Source organism: Python bivittatus, unplaced genomic scaffold (assembly GCF_059951505.1).
Source record: "Python bivittatus isolate LINGU-HERP-01145 unplaced genomic scaffold, Pbiv_v1 ctg000070_np1212, whole genome shotgun sequence".
In the NCBI taxonomy this organism is placed as follows: Eukaryota; Metazoa; Chordata; class Lepidosauria; order Squamata; family Pythonidae; genus Python; species Python bivittatus.
The window spans coordinates 41104438-41120991 of NW_028277034.1; the positions used below are offsets into that span (position 1 = coordinate 41104438).

At 40.6% G+C, this 16554-nt stretch overlaps 1 protein-coding gene across 1 annotated transcript; it reads left to right on the top strand.

Moving 5' to 3' along the window:
- The first annotated feature begins 2727 nt into the window (after window positions 1-2727).
- On the top strand, window positions 2728-14442 carry LOC103067637 (alcohol dehydrogenase class-3). The gene is made up of 9 exons (XM_007436149.3): window positions 2728-2867; window positions 5313-5414; window positions 6285-6426; window positions 7732-7819; window positions 8818-9037; window positions 10689-10949; window positions 11396-11531; window positions 12349-12487; window positions 14092-14442. Exons 1-9 carry the CDS (start codon window positions 2856-2858, stop codon window positions 14114-14116), a joined length of 1125 nt encoding a protein of 374 aa, XP_007436211.1. The 5' UTR covers window positions 2728-2855; the 3' UTR covers window positions 14117-14442.
- Window positions 14443-16554: the final 2112 nt, after the last annotated feature.

Below are 16554 nucleotides of genomic sequence, written 5' to 3' on the forward strand. Positions count from 1 at the left end.
GTGCTGTCATTCACATTTAGAAATTGAAAGCCACTTCCCATTAGATCCTACTGACAGAGGGGCTTAAAAGAGGTATTTCTCCAGCATCGTTCATAGAATGGAATTCTAATTGCTGGGATTTGGAGGAAAACGCCCTGAGTTAAGATGATTCCCCCCCACCCAAAGGAAAATTAGACCCTCACCCACCCACCCAAATCCTTCATCTGCTTCCATTACCATATTTTCAGTAAATCTAAGACATTCTTTACATTATTTTAAAGCTAAATTCTTTAGGTAGAAAAACCTAGCCCTTTATTTGGGTAAATGCAGGCTATTGTATGCTTCCAGATGAATCTTTTATTTTGAAATAATGTGTGGAATTTTGGGGTGGAGAGGAAGAGATCAGCATTTTTCACTTTCCTCTTCTGTTTTTCCCACCGATTCTCCCCAACAGTACTCCTCATCTTGGGCCGGACAGTTACAGCCAATTCTTTTCCATCTTGGCTACTGCACCAAACTTCCAGTGTGGAAGTTGCTTTTCAAGGCTTATGGATACTCCATTTCCCATCTTAGGAGGGCACCGCTTTGCCTTAATCAACCTGCTCCCCCCACCCTGCTCCACCACAACTACTAGTAGATGACCATTTCACAGATAATGCAAAACTGTAGCCAGGGTCTTGGGAACTTCATTTAAACCAATGTGTGAAATTCAGCCTTTCTCCCTTTTTAGGGAAGGTTGGTGGGAAGGTGGTAGGACTGCATGAATGCTGGAAGGAGCATATTATCTAGACAAGTGTTTCTCAACTTTGGCTACTTTAAGCTGTATGGACTTCAACTCCCAGAATTCCCTGGCCAGCCATGCAAGGTTGAGAAACACTGATCTAGACCCATTTAAGTCAGGTTTCAGGCTGAGATTCAGCATGGAGACAGCATTGGTAGTGCTTGTTGATGACCTGAACTGGAGCTGGGATGGGGATACTCCATCCATCCTTGCGCTCCTTGATCTCTCAATGGCTTTCGATACTGCCTTCTGGTAGTAGATATCCTTCTGTACCAGATATAAGGTTTGGGAATTGGGGACACTGTTTTAGGTGGTTCTCTCCCTTTGTGGCTAGATCCAGTTGGTATTCATGGGGGAGATTGCTTCCTAGCCCCTTTCTTTGTGGGGTGCTCCTCCTGCTTGATATCTACATGAGACCAGAAAAATGAAAGAAGCATTAGGAAAGAATACAGTAAAAGTGCTACAGTTGTTATGCTTCCCGCCCAATCACTCTGCAAGAAAGCCAGAGTCTATATTCCTTATATTCCTCTGCAGAGCTTATGAAAGCTACAGCTTGATGGGAATGACAGCTCATCTAAGTCATTCTACTGACACCTAATGTTCATTCTTTTCTATTACATTTTAGATCTACTCGTTCTTGATTTCCATCCAAATATATCAAACTAAGTACTTTGAATGTTAAGGGCTTATTTAGGATCAATGTTAGAGAAACAAATGCACACATCTTTCCTGTAAAAACACAGTGATTTATTTGCATTTAAAGTTTTTCACTGCCCAAGGTTTTTTTTCATATTCATATTCTTAAGATTTTTCTGCTTTTTTCAGTTCTACCTTTTTAATTTCATTATGCATGTGATCTGTACCTATGTAGCTTTAACTTAGCTTTTTAACCACCCACCTGCACAGCCAGATGCTCCTAGCAAGCAAACAACACATAAATATATATTTTATATATTTTGTTTGCACATCAATTAAGCGATGGTTTGCTTGCTCATAGCATTTCCAACTACTGTATAGCTGATGGGTTAGACCAGTGTTACTCAACCTTGGCAAGTTTAAGATATGTGGACTTCAACTCCCAGAATTCCCCAGCCAGCATTCTGGGAGTTGAAATCCCTACATCTTAAAGTAGCCGCCGTTGAGAAACACTGGGTTAGACACGGTGCTTAGTTTGAAAAAAATTATGTAGAAAGATTTGTTCACCCACCCTGCAGTCATAACGTGCTCTCCTTGATTTTGGTAGCGTGCTATGCAAATCTAACCATTTCCTTTTATTTTTGTAAATGTGTGCTGTTATAAATTTTAATTGTATATTTATTGTTTGAATATGTTGTGAGCTGCCCAGATTCCCCCATTGGAGGGAGATGGGCGGGGACAAGTTTAATTAATTAATTAATTAATAGTAGCCGTCTATCAAAACAGCTGCTTATTTAAAATTTTCCTTTAAAACTATTTTGCAGTCCCTCTTTTCTGCTTTCCCTTGGCCCCATATGTTGCAGCCCTCCCTTGGCCTATTTTCTCAAGTCCTGATTGCTACCGAGCTCTGTTCTTTCAAAAATAATAGGCCGCTAAGCTCGGAGCCTACAAGAAGCGAACTCCGACGCAACTTAATTCCAAAGAGCGATCAACCCATCCAGGAGATCCTCCAGGAGAGAAGCTCGTCTGCTTTGAATATGCCACGCAAACGGAGGACGGGCTAGAAAAAAGCGCCATGCCTGGCGGGGTTGAGAAAAATCCAAAGGAGGAGAGAGACTAATGTACTAGGATGTCCTTGGTAGGACCAGAATGAAGAGGCTGCCCTATCTGGCAAAGAATTCAACTTTTCGGTAGCTTTGAGTCTGGGGCTTGATCGTGGCAACCCGCTCAATCTCGAGCAAGCGAACCCGGCAGCCTCCAACTCCCTTAGGAAGGTGAGCTCACGGCTGGTTGGCCATCCGCGCGCAAACCCGGGAGACGCGAGCGCGGACGTCAATGCCTCCTTTGGCCCCGCCTCCGGGGGTGGGCCGTTCCTGGACGAGTGCGCATGCTTCGGCCGACTCCTGAGGCGAGGTCTGTTCGAGAGGGTTGATCGGGACGTGGAGGGTCCGCGTGCGCCATGGCCAGCGGGGTAAGGAGGCGCCTCTGCGCTCGCGCTCCGGAGGTGCCTGCAGCTCCGGAGTTTCCGGGCGAGCTTCGCCCTCGCCGAGGGGCCGTGTGGAGGGCAGGCAAGGGTGGCCCTGGGGTCAGAGGAAGGGCGGCAGGAGCTCGCAGCTGGCTTCCCACTGCAGCCAGACCTTTTTTCATGGTGCCAGAAACTTCCAGCGGGCAAAGTCGGGATTATTTCCAGTGGGCAAGGGCAGACGCTCCTCCTCCTCTTCCTTTTTTCTTAAGAGCCCCTAGTTGCGCAAGCGAGACCGCTGGGTACCACAGCTGTCGTATCTCGGACGACAACTAGATGGCAGCAACGTTTCCCGCATCGCTTGCCCACCATGGGATAGTCCGGATCTGATCGTTCTGGTGGATGCTCCAGAAGATGCGCTTGTCAGGGACATTCTCGTATTCGGGCCTCTTAGCAGCCTGAATCCATGTATTTGCTTAGAACTAGGTGGAGGGCTAAACCACGGCTCAGTTCCCAAGAACACAGCTCTATGCATCTCCATTCAGAAGACCACTAAGTTGTACTTGATTGTGGCCTTTATGCCCTCCCTGTTTCTTCCCACTGGCTTGAAATCAGCGACTTCTCGGGTTGGTTTGTCTAGATTTCTGCTTTGATTAACAAAACAAAAAAACTTTGCAGATGAGAGAACTTTTTCAATGCCTCCTGCCTTCAGATTTGGTTTCCTCACATTATCCCTCCAAGTATATTAGCTGGATTCACACCAGTGCTAAATCAACTTGGTTTGCTTATCTCTTGGTTGGAGTATTACATGAACCTTTAGAGCTTACACTCTAAAGATAGTGTGAGAGTACAACTGGTAGTAACTATTCAACAAAGCATGGCTAAGTTGCTGAGTTTTGTAACATATGCAGTTCGTATTCACACAAGCTTGTCCTTGAGTATTTTTTTCACTTGGCTGATTTTCTCAGTTTGCCTCTTAATTTTTTCAGCCCGTATGGCTGGAAAAATAGTATTACCTTCAAATAAGTCTTCTGCTCCTGATTTCCAGAATATACACATACAGGGATGAATTTGGGAGTATTGTAATATACTTTTTCAAGGAGTGAACTCAGTGTCCTTTGGAAAACTAATGTGTATACACAGTCCTGTAACTTTCCCCAGCTTATCACTCTCCCATTTTATTAGGGCTATAATTTCCAGAATTCACCTGTTACTTTCTCTGTTGAACAGTATGGGTAAGGCTCGTAATCTGTATTAATGAGATTATTGTGTACCCAAACAATTTACATATTCAGAATCCAGCACAGCTGGACTGGATGTCTGTTCAAATCAACCAATCTAGCAGCTGCAGAATAATCAAAGCAACTTACAGAATATGATGCCCTGTATTTCATTATTCTCTTCCAAATGTTGCTTTGCAGGTCTTGAGAGCTTCAAGATTCCAGTTACCAGCTTGACATAGCTTGGTCATCTTTTATTTCTCCTGAATAATATAGTGGTTTTTATATTTTGTTTTAACTAGTTAGCAAAAAGAATAGAGACTATATATATAAAATACAAGGATAAAAAATATTCTTCTGCAGCTGCTTAAAACTGGTTTATTGTGTAAAGTATCACATTTATTTCTCCAGCCTTTTGTAATTTCTAATTGATGACCACTGTATCTTATAAAATACTTTAAAAGTTTAAGTTGTGGGAAAAAGATAGCTTGAAATCAGCCTTTTAGCCAACATAAATTAGAAAATTAGCACTTTTCAAACCAGCAATCCTACATAATTTCAGATTCTAAATTACTTTCTATAAAACTTATTCTTTTACTGTATTTTCAAATGCATTTATGCATAATGCTTAGATCATGCATATATCTTCTTTTTCTCATGAGTGCATATTTCTTTAACTAGGTGGTAAAGGTAAGGATGCTGGAAGACTGCAAATATTGTACTTGGCATCAGGTTTTTGAACTTTGCTCCATAAGAAATGAATTGGTTTCAGTCTGATGATAGATTTTGCAAGTAGTTACTTTGTGGGTTGCACTAAGATTTGAACAAAGTGTTCAAGATAAAGCTTAAATCCAGATTAAAAAGAAGGGCAGTTGATACTGCTGTGCTGAAAATTTCTTCCACGTTTCCCATTCCAAATGATATTAGTAAATTAAGGATTGTACCCCACTCTCTAAATGTAATTCTGGGAGTTGAAGTCCACACACCTTAAAGTTGCTGAGATTGAGAAACACTACTCTAAATGTGTCTGTGTGTGCAAAACATCTCCTAGAGTGCTTGTTAACTTTGTTAGAAGTGAAGGTCCATTTTCAATCCTAGGAGGATCTCTCCAAAGTTGCAGTAGTGAACAAGCTTGAGTTTTGAATAGAAAAATTGGGATTGATTCCACAAATTAAAAGTGGTTGGCTCTGTTGAGTTCATTACATGAGTTTGGAAAGTTTCTTCTCTTCTTTAGGTTATCAAATGTAAGGCAGCTGTTGCCTGGGAGGCAGGCAAACCACTGTCTATTGAGGAAGTGGAAGTGGCTCCTCCAGAAGCCCATGAAGTTCGTATCAAGGTAATGAATGAATCAAGTGTTGAGTTTTAATAGATCTGCACAGGTGGTTATAGTACCCACTGCAGTTACTCTTAATTGCCAAAGCTAGACCATGAACATATTTTTTGGTGACTGTGTTTATACTTTACATTTTTGCTTTCCATGACAAATGATAGATTCCAGTAATAGAATTAGTGATAATAATTGTAAGTATTCAGCAGAATAACCATGAAAGTCTGTTACAACAAAAAGAATATAGAGCCTTATAGCATCTTTGAGGCATGCCTCCCTGACTAGGTGACCTCCAGAAGTGTTGAGACTATGAGTCCCAGAATTCCCAACTGTGGGTTCATCTAGGGGGAGAGCCTACCTTAACATTAACAAATCGATTGTGATGTAAGCTTTTGGAGTTGACTACATGTGAACTTGAAGATGCCACAGATTTTAGTAATGATCATTTATTGCTATCATGCTTCACATAAGCTATTTCAATAATCTGCAAGAAGGTCCCTGTCTTTCTCCTTGAAGCTGCAGATGGGCTGAGGCCAGAAGATTTGTTGTTGCATTTATATCTCAGTGTTTTACCACGGAACTCATCGTATCCACTGATCTTTTCTTTACTTGCCTTATCCCCAACATTGTTGTAGGAAAAAGGTTAGGCTGAATGATAGGGACCAGCGTATGGTTGAGTGATAATATGAACCACCTCCCCTGTTTCTGTTTTGCTGTTTGGACTCTAACGTCTTTGTAAACATCACAGCAGAGTGTCCCTAAGGTTACCTGCAGAAATTCAATTTGCCCTGGGGATTTTTGAAAGTCTAAAAACATAAGCTGAGGAGTCCTGGAAATGTTCTGTCTTCCTCTATCCAACTGTTCATTGTAACTTCCTAGATTATTGCTACTGCAGTGTGTCACACTGATGCTTTTACCCTGAGTGGTGCTGATCCTGAGGGGAGATTTCCTGTAATCTTGGGTCATGAAGGAGCAGGGATTGTGGAGAGTGTTGGGAAAGGAGTGACTAAATTTAAACCAGGTAAGAAGTTTGGTCTCTTGATACTCCATCAAGAGGAATAATTGCATGCACGTTAATCTTATGTAATGTCCAAAGATGCTTGGTTTTCTCTAATCAAGCATATTTGCTGGAATGAATATGGAATTGCTTAGGCTGCTTGTGTATCGCTGCCTCAGATTAGAATAGGTTATGTCTGATTCCCAAATTCCTGCAAGGATATTTGAGTCCTTGCCTTTGCCTGCATGAATTTTTATTTTTATACATATAACATCTACTGCAAGATGTGCAACTTGTGGCCTCCCAGAGTCCTCTGAGTTGATGCCACCAAAATTCAGCAGCAGGCCACCAAATAAAAAAGCATAATTTTTCCTATTTATTTGGTTTGCAAAATATGTAAAATCAATGCACTGAGTTTAACACATTTTATTTTTTTAAGGCAAAAACAGAACCTCTCAAATAGGGAGTGGGGAGGACTGAACAATCTGCCCCACCCTTCCTGTGACATCTCTGTGTTTCCTGATGTTCCCCCTACAGTCCTTAGCCACTCAAAATAGAAATGTGTGAGTAGGCCCAAGGGGTGGCTAGCCTTGCTGTATTATGATGGAGCAGGGAATAATCAGTGTGTTCCTTATCTTATTATCAAGAATTGGGTAATGCTTGCTGAGAAAGCTGGGAGTTGCAGTCCCATAGTATCTAAACCAGTGTTTCTCAACCGTAGCAACTTTAAGATGAGTGGACTTCAACTCCCAGAATTCTCTAGCTGGGGAATTCTGGGAGTTGAAGTCCACTCATCTTAAAGTTACTAAGGTTGAGAAACACTAATCTAAACAATTGCAAGGTTGGGGAAGGGTGGTGTTGAATGTGAAATTGGAATGCAGATGATATATTGAATTAAGCATCAGAGCATGTGCTTTGGGTCCATGAGAGTAAAAGAGAAAATATTTGATTAGCTCAGATGAGTGGAGTGAACATGACACCCTCAGGCATTGGCAAGCATCTTCCTAAATTTGATTGCACTGTTATAGGGGAACCATCAGCAAAATCCAATTGAGTCATTGCACTGATAACTGGTTTGCTCTTGGGGAGCCTAACATCTGTTGTCAGTGGCAGCAGTATGTCCAGCTGAACTTTCTAAGAAAGTTAAGAATCTCTAAAGCTGGAGAAACTTAGATCTTCACACTTTGCTGGCCTTGTGGTATGTCTCATTTACTCTGAATCTGTACCACCCTTTATAAAATATGTCACTTCATAAAACACTTTCTTAGTATAGTATTTCTAGTTTAACACATTGTACTTTTGATCAGTTGGAACTATTTTGTTTTTCAGGAGACACAGTTATCCCTCTATATGTTCCTCAATGTGGTGAATGCAAGTTTTGTTTAAACCCTAAAACGAACCTCTGCCAGAAAATAAGGTTTGTGCTTTTTATTTTCTTTCCTGGTTTGTGCATTAACATTATCCAAAATGTGCTTTATTTGCTTTTTGGCAGGGCACTGTATGTGAATTCAACCCTGTATGTGTGCGCGCTTTGCTTATCACGTGGAGCAAGGAAGGGTTTGATATATTTTCTCAGTGCCAGATTTCTACAAATGCAGATCAGAAATAATATATATAAGGCAAGCCAAAACCTGTAGGATCCCTTTCCGCAACAGTTATGATAGCTATAGTTAAATTAAATCACAGTTGACTTAACGCTGATAAAGATTGCATAGGTACAGTGAGATTGGACTGACCTTAAGCCCTACTCCCAAGATAGTTCTATCGAGAGAAATCACGAGTTGGTCTTCAACTTCCAAATAAAGACATTGGTCAGGCAAGCAAGCAGGTTTAGCCATGGGCTAAGTTGACACAAAGGGCTGAGCTGTGGTTTACTTAAAGGCAAGCAGCCTTTGTCTCTGAGAGTCACATTGCTGGTGACATCGTGATTTCATTGGGGCATAGGTCTAATGATTTTGGAGTCATTTTTTTGCATTTTTGGAGGAGTTGTGAGGTTTTTCAGGAATTAAGATATCCAAGCAACAACTTTTTACCCTGTTTTATAGCTTGTCTTTACACACGTCTGCCCACCCATTAGTGTTTACAGATGTCATCTGGGGTTACTCTGGAGAAACAAAAATGTGGCTGAGGGGTACATGGCAACCATGGATCACCTGCCCTATAACTGGTGGAATTGGCTACCATTGCCTGGGTTCACACAGCATGCTAAATCTTAATCTGTGGTTTACAAATCAGTGCTTTGTTTCATATGGCCTGCAAAGCTAAAACTAATACAGTTTCATCTCAGTGTGATGTGCCTAACCCAGACTTAAGCTAAACATAAAACACAGTGCACCAAATCATGGCTTCAGGTCTGTATTACAGCCTGCCAATAACTTCACGTGATACCTGCATGATGTCATTCTTTACTTGCAGAGCCACTCAAGGAAAAGGAGTGATGCCTGACGGCACCAGCCGCTTCTCCTGCAAAGGAAAGCAAGTTCTCCACTTCATGGGAACGAGCACATTTTCAGAATACACGGTTGTTGCTGATATTTCCCTGGCCAAAATAGACCCTTCAGCTCCCTTAGACAAAGTCTGCCTGCTCGGGTGTGGAATTTCTACAGGTTATGGGGCAGCCTTGAACACTGCAAAGGTAGGACATCTGCTTCCCTCTTGATTTTTTTTTCTTCCGAGGTCATTTTAATCCCAGGCTGTAATATAATGCAATGATTAGAGCAGTGTTTCTCAATCTTAGCAACTTTAAAATGTGTGGACTTCAACTCCCAGAATTCCCCATGCTGGCTGAGGAGTTCTGAGAGTTGAAGTCTACACATCTTAAAGTTGCCAAGGTTGAGGAACACTTGGCTAGAGTAATGCTTTCGGAAAGAATCTTATTTCCCCTGTGAAGATGAGCTGTGTGCTTTGTGCACCCATTTTATCTAAAAAACCCCCTTATTTATTTATTTATTTTTACTGGAAAAGAAACCATGGAGACTTCATTTGGAAGCAAAAGTATACTTGTATGTGCTTAATTCTTTCTGTTTCTGCTGGTTATCAACTCAAGAGCTTTCCACTAGGCACTGTCAGTTAATTTCTTATTTTCATGGAAGAAAAGAAACCTGGAAAAGGTTATATGGGCTGCTGTGCTAAGCCATGGTCTATTGAATAAACCACAGTTGGCTGGTTCACATGGAATGCTAAGCCATTGTGATGCTAAGCCAAAACACAATCACTTTAGAGTTCAGTATATTGTGCAAAGTACTGTTATTGTACTTCACCAAGCCATTATTTTTAAAAATTATATACAGGCATAGTTGCTGAATTCAGCGGGTGAAGAAAGACCTGTAAACCACCTGCTCTAAAGCCGGAGACTGGCAGGTGGCAGGTAGTAATCCTCTGTATATAGCACACAGATCAAACTGAAGTTGTCATCGCTGTTTTCTCAAGCCTGCACTCCATTTGCTTTGTTTCTGTTTTAAAAGTAAGAATGGCAGCTTTTAGACAGGAACACGTGTATGTGTGTTCATACACTACCTGCACAAAACCTGACAGCAGTCTTGTTTCTGATGCTCCTTGTAGCATATGTAATACAGTCTTGATTAGGTGAACATAGAAGCGGAGATGCCATTATGGGCTAAACACCTATGAAATAAAATGTTTTGGCCCTCTGGTGCTCCCTTAATGCCTTTGTAGAGCAAAAGCTAGCAATAGGTATGTAAAGCAGGTAATGCTTCCCATTGCTTAGCTTTAGTCACATAAATGAGATTTCTCCATGCTGTGGGTGCTGGTTTGCCAGTCCTTCTCCTCTGTGGCCAATTTCCCACTTTCTTCTTGTTGCACTTTCTGCCATGCTTGCTTGATACAAAAACACAGGTGTGCAGGGCCCGGCTGATGAACAGCCACAGGGACAATGTCATTCGTGCCCCCTGCCTGCCTCATTTTCCAGGCAGGCTAATGATGCTTGAAAATAAACTAGCTATTAATCCAGGTTAAGATGACATACAGAGCCACTGCAAGATGACTAAACTAAGAACAGACCATGGCTAAGGATTGAGCATAATGCTGCCTGCATATCTAGTCTTCATCCCAGCCCAGAGTTAGATGAAACCTAACCACCATATAGCTTAATGTGATGGATAAACTGGCCCAAAGTATTGTGCTTTAAAGTTACATTTGTCAATTTTAAGAAAAGACTATAGCTGTAGCTTGGCTTAGTCTTTTGCAAAAGCCTTTTCCTGTGTAAGGGTTGTTTTCTGTAGCTTTCTTTCCTATGTTATTAGTTGAATTGTCACATTTTCTTTCAGGTTGAACCTGGTTCTACCTGTGCTGTCTTTGGCTTGGGCGGAGTTGGGCTAGCAGCTATCATGGGCTGTAAGGTGGCTGGTGCATCCAGGATCATTGGGGTTGACCTCAACAAAGGCAAATTTGCCAAAGCCATGGAATTTGGGGCTACAGAATGCATCAGTCCTGAGGATTTCAAGAAGCCTATTCAGGAAGCCCTGGTTGAGTTGACAGATGGAGGAGTAGATTACTCATTTGAGTGCATCGGGAATGTTGGTGTCATGGTAAGCACAATCCGAGACCTCTTTTGCGGACCCACGTCTGATTTTATTTTTCTTAAAGATTCTTTTAAATAAAAAAGTGAAACGGGAAGATGGAGATGCTAAAAAGCTAAGCATGGTTCTCTAGTTTCATCTTTATTTACAAGAATACTTCTTAGAACATTCCAGTGGTGCAATATCTGTACTCAGTGCTTCGCTTGTAACTTTGTCTACCTTCCCAGAAAATAGGCATTGGTAAGCTTTGTAACGATAACCCTTTGGGATTATTAGCTGAGAATCTGCTAAATATTTGCTTTGTAATTGGCCGCACCCTTACATTAGCTGTTTTACAAGAGCATGGAAAACGTCTTCTCAGAATTCTAACTGTGCCCTTTCATTGAGCTTTGACCTTTCCTGTTTGTTGTTTCATCTCAATGTGTTGCCTCTTTTTTCCCTTCTACATTCAACAGAGAGCAGCCTTGGAAGCATGCCATAAAGGTTGGGGAGTAAGTGTGATAGTCGGGGTTGCTGGCGCTGGTCAAGAAATTGCTACCCGCCCATTCCAGCTGGTTACTGGTCGAACATGGAAAGGGACTGCCTTTGGAGGTACAGCTTTGCTGGGATACAACCACTGATGTTGCTGGGCTGGGATCTTCTCCCTTGACAGTCTAGCAAGTACTGATAGAAGCTGGAACTCCAGCATCTGAAGAGCTCCCCCTGCAGGGACTTGTGGCATTTCAGTCCCACCCTCTCTTTATTAAAATAGGATATCTTCTCACCAACGTATTCTTGGTGCCCAACTTTGCGTGATGTTAAAGACTGCATATAGGTCTTTTAGAATGTTTTGGGAGCTGTATGCGGATAGAGGGGAAAATGAGTGTGGTCAAAGTATAGAGCACATATACCCAGAATAAAAATATTTTTTCTTATGTTCTGCCCAGCACCAGTATCTCCTCCATGCTTTCTTTCCCTCTTCTCCAGTTTTCAAACCATTAAGTTGAAACTTACTGAAAATTGGCAGCACTTAAAGAAGTGATGGTGAGGTTGCTATTGGTTATGCTCCCATGTTCTAATGGAAACATTTCTGTAACTTTTAAAATGTATTAATTCTTCTTAGATTATCTTCCGTGGTAAGATACGTCATTTTTAAAATAATACGCAAATTATTATTTTATGTGGGGTGCAACTTTTGCCCATGAAGAAAGTTAAATGTCCTTTGCTGCATTTATAATGAAGCTATTAAAGACTTGATTACCATTTTAGTTCTATTTTAGGCTGGCAGTGGTTGAAGACTTCCGTTTTGGATTTTTGAATCCATTTTTGTTACTTTTGAATGGTTTCTGATATTGCTGTAAAGATGCTTAATAGGAGTATTCTGCTTTGTGCTGATGCTGCATTAAGTAATAATTTTATTGCCTGTCAGGTTGGAAAAGCGTAGACAGCATACCGAAGCTGGTAGCTGAATACATGTCCAAAAAAATAAAAGTGGATGAATTTGTGACCCATACTCTACCTTTTGAGAAAATTAATGAAGCTTTTGAACTTATGCATGCTGGAAAGAGGTAAGTGTTTTGCTGTGTGTTAAGTTTATTAGTGCAATCCTCTATATGCCTTTTGAGAGATAAACCCCACTGAGGACTGGGTCTTACTTTCAGTTAGGTAGGCTCAAGATTGCCATTTAGCATCGTTACCTGTACAGCTGGCATCCTGTTTTTTTTGGGTAGCAGCTCAGCTTTTTATACTTTTTTTTCAACCATCTCATATTGCTCATATCTGTGTCCCTTCCTTTGAATGGGGAGCGATGCCAGTTGGGTGCTGGAGTACTTTTCCAAGGTCTTAAGCTGACCCGTCTAAAACTTCCTGGTGTTTTTTTCTGATGTGGGAGCACAGCTGCTTCAGCAAGTGCTTCAAGGTCCATCTTTGCCTACAGAGAGGGCAGCTTGTTCTATTCAGTTATTCCTGTGGGCCATAAGACTGCAGCCTGAAGCCTCTGAGACAGGGACAGGTGGGCACAACCCTCATCTTAAATTTAAAAGCTCTGTCTTTTCCTGGCAATCTGTTACACTGGGAAGAGGATAGAAGGAAGGAAATGTCAAAAGGAGAAAGAGGGGGAGAAAATCAGAAAGAGACTAATTAACCTAACTGTCCAGTTGCACTTGATAGGAAGAGAGTTGCTGAATGCATGGGGGCTACAAGGTACTGTTATTTATCTGAAAAAAATATGGCTCTAAATTTAAGATGGTGTCCCAAAAGAAAACATACACTGATAAAAAAATGGTGCACAAAAACCCTCCAACTGCCACCATGTCAACCTAAGGTTGCCTGCTCCAGGTGGAACTACTCCTGGAGATTTGTCCCTCCCCAAGAAATATGTGAATTTGTCATATTTGCATGTGCATTAATATACCTGCCAGAAGCCACAGTCTTTAAAAAAGGGCAGACCCAGGACCTTCAAAAATTTGATTACTTGTATTCATAATCCCTGATTAAAATTAATTCCCTGTAAAACAAAGTACCCCATTTAAAAAGTAACTGAGTGCTGTCTACATGCATCAGCCAGTCTATCTTACAAACACAAAAGCTGCTTACATGGAAATATACAAATACACATAACAAACACTCTCTTCCTTCTTTCCTTCCGGCAGAAATGGTGAAATAAAAGCTGGAAATGGGATAAGAGAGAAGAATAGGTGCATAAAGAAGGGAAGGGGAAGGTGCAAAAGGGGAAACAAAACTGTTTAAGCTGCTTAGATGACATTGATTAGGCAAATAGATGGACGTTGCTGAGTGTTCTGGGAGTTGTAGTCCACACATCTGAAAAGTGCACAGGCTGGAGAAGGGTGATAGAACATTTTTTTTTCTTACTTTACGAATAATTCTTTAATTTATGTTAGTGTGATTCGCCCAGTATCTTTATGCTGAGTTAAGGTACTTTAAGTTTAGAATACAAAAACCTTCTCTATTTACCTCCAATAATTTTATTTTCTTAAATGTCTTATTTACCTGAAAAAAAAAATAACTCAGAATGTTCCTTTTCTGTAAAAGGTTATCTTCTTAGTGATTGTAAGCCAAGCTTTGCATAATTTGGGGAAACAATAATAAGTAAACTTACTTTATGATACAGTATAAGTGCACAATTTGAAGTCATTTTTCTTTCCACTTACAGCATCCGAACTGTTCTAAAACTTTAAAAGGACTGAAGAAATAATTTTTACAACTACTCCACACACCTTTTGGAATAATTGTAATCAAGTTGGAAACTGCATCTACAGTGAAAGAAAGCATTGATCATGCCTTAAAATAGCACATACCAGCTCTTGTTTTTTAAATATACAATGCACTCTTTTTCTATCTTACTGGATCAGGAAATATCAAACTGTAGATTGAACTGTAGATTTACTTAAAAATCAGGAACTATTTTTCTTCTATTTTTTTCTTCTTCTTTATTTCTTCTTATCAGTTTAGGGTATTTTTGCCCTTGGGACAAAAATCATGATTAAAGCTTATTGCTAACTTATAGGGATATAAGTGTGTTCTTTCTCCTTTTAGGTAATCCAGCTTATAGCATATAGCCATTCAGGAATTCTGTTGTAGTTCTGGTCTGTTTCAATAGAGGTAATGAAAGTCAAGCAAAAGCAAGAAAAGTCTTACTACAACTGTGGATTGCATAATTAGGCTCTTTGTGGTTTTCAAGAACTACGTAATGCTATGAATAAATAACACAGCTCCAAGTTAGACATACTATAGCATTTATTCAATGGGGGGAATAGCAATCAGCAGAAGACCCCCATAAATTAATCCAGGATAGGTTCCCCATACTCATGTATTTCACATAGTTATTGTAAGTGGAAGTGTTATACAAATTGGTCCTTGAGAAAATATAAACTTGATGCAAATGGCTATAGCTATAATGGTAGGAGGTTTGATGGTTCAAATTTGACATTCTGACTTATTTGGTTGGAGTGTCTTCTGGTTAAAGTGCATTCTGGAGAAGCCGCTGATACTTGTTCAGAAATATATGTTCCATTCCAGCCTTCTCACTTGTGGCACCTCCCAGTGTGTTGGACTACAGTTCACATAATTCTTGGATTTACCTATGGCATGGTCAAACAGAGTTCCAGAGGACTGAGACATCACTAAGATGATTTCAAAAGCTGTGGTAGAGAAAATCATCCTTCCTTACAATTACAGTGGAAACTATTTCTGATAACTAGAACTTGATTTCACCCTTCCTTCTTATTAAATTGACTGATCCACAGTAATTTTGGATGTAGATTTTTTTTTTTTTTGCACAAATAGGCTACAATTCAAAGGTTCCTTATCTTTCTGGAATGTTAAACACGTTTGGAATTGGGGCATTCTCACAAATGAGTTGAAATAGTGGTAGTTGGTTTTACTGCAAACCACCTTTCTGGTTACCAGAAAGGGGATCTGATAGGAAAGAGTTAACTCCATCTCTTCTAAATAGACGTTGGGACCTAAGGCTGCTTATCCCGTGGAGAAAACCCCTGAGCATGGTTCATCTCCTTTATCATAACAAATAACCATAACAAGAAGTAACTGGTAAAGATGGATGGGAATGGAAAAATGACATGTAGGAGAATGGTGCAGTACATTAACCTGTATTTCAACCTTTGGAGCAGTTGAATGCTCTGTCTCCTCCTAACAGAGTGGGACTGTTGAATCCATTGTGCAGTGACCAGAAAGATACTTCAAAGTAAGCGCCAACTACTATTTTAAGTCATTAGAGATAGCTGATATGGTATACTATAACCAAAATCTCAAGAGTTCATAATACTCCGACCCAGTGAGACCGATTTTTGCGTCTGAGGCAGCGAAGTTACTTGCTGTATTTTTATAAGATATGTGGTCTGCTCCATCCCACTCAACAAATGAATCTTAATTTTAGTCCTGCTACCTATTAACTGGGGTTGGACACTCATCTCCCCTGATTTGCTGTTTGTAGGAGACAAACTATTGGCTCTTTATCTCCCTTATTGTACATTCGAGGCAGATCTTAGTAGAATATACACAGGGGTGCTTTCAGCTGGAGAGAGCACCTATTTCCCCAGAACCCGCCGGTCAGAGCTACCAAAGGGCTCACTTCAAGGTAAGAGAGTTCATGGGAGTCTCTAATGAGCTAGAATGCGGCAATCATTAAGATCTTGAGTAATGATAACCTGAGCCGTGTAGGGAAATAATAGATTGGGTGAGAGAGGAGTGCCCCTAAGGGATTGGTGTACATGAGGGTGATCTATAGGCAACTATCATTTTGTTTTCTAAAAACATCTTAGTATTTGCTATGCTTGAAGTTGCTGTTTAAAAAAAAATACAAAATCTAAGAAATGAAAGGGAGGGAACTTGGTGGACAGTAGTGGTGGGCACATTCTGGACTATCATTTAGGGAACCCAGGTATAATTTATGTGACACAGTAAGTATAGGACTCAACTGGCATACGGTACATGGCTCTAATTAGCAGTTCTTTTGATAAAGGGAACATGATAGTGTTCAACTGTCACACCAAGTCACAATGCAGTTTGATTTTTTGGGTTTAAGGGTGTTGTATGAAACCAAGCACTGAGGTTTGTGAACCATGGTTTATAGCTTAGTATGTCATCCAGCTCTGGT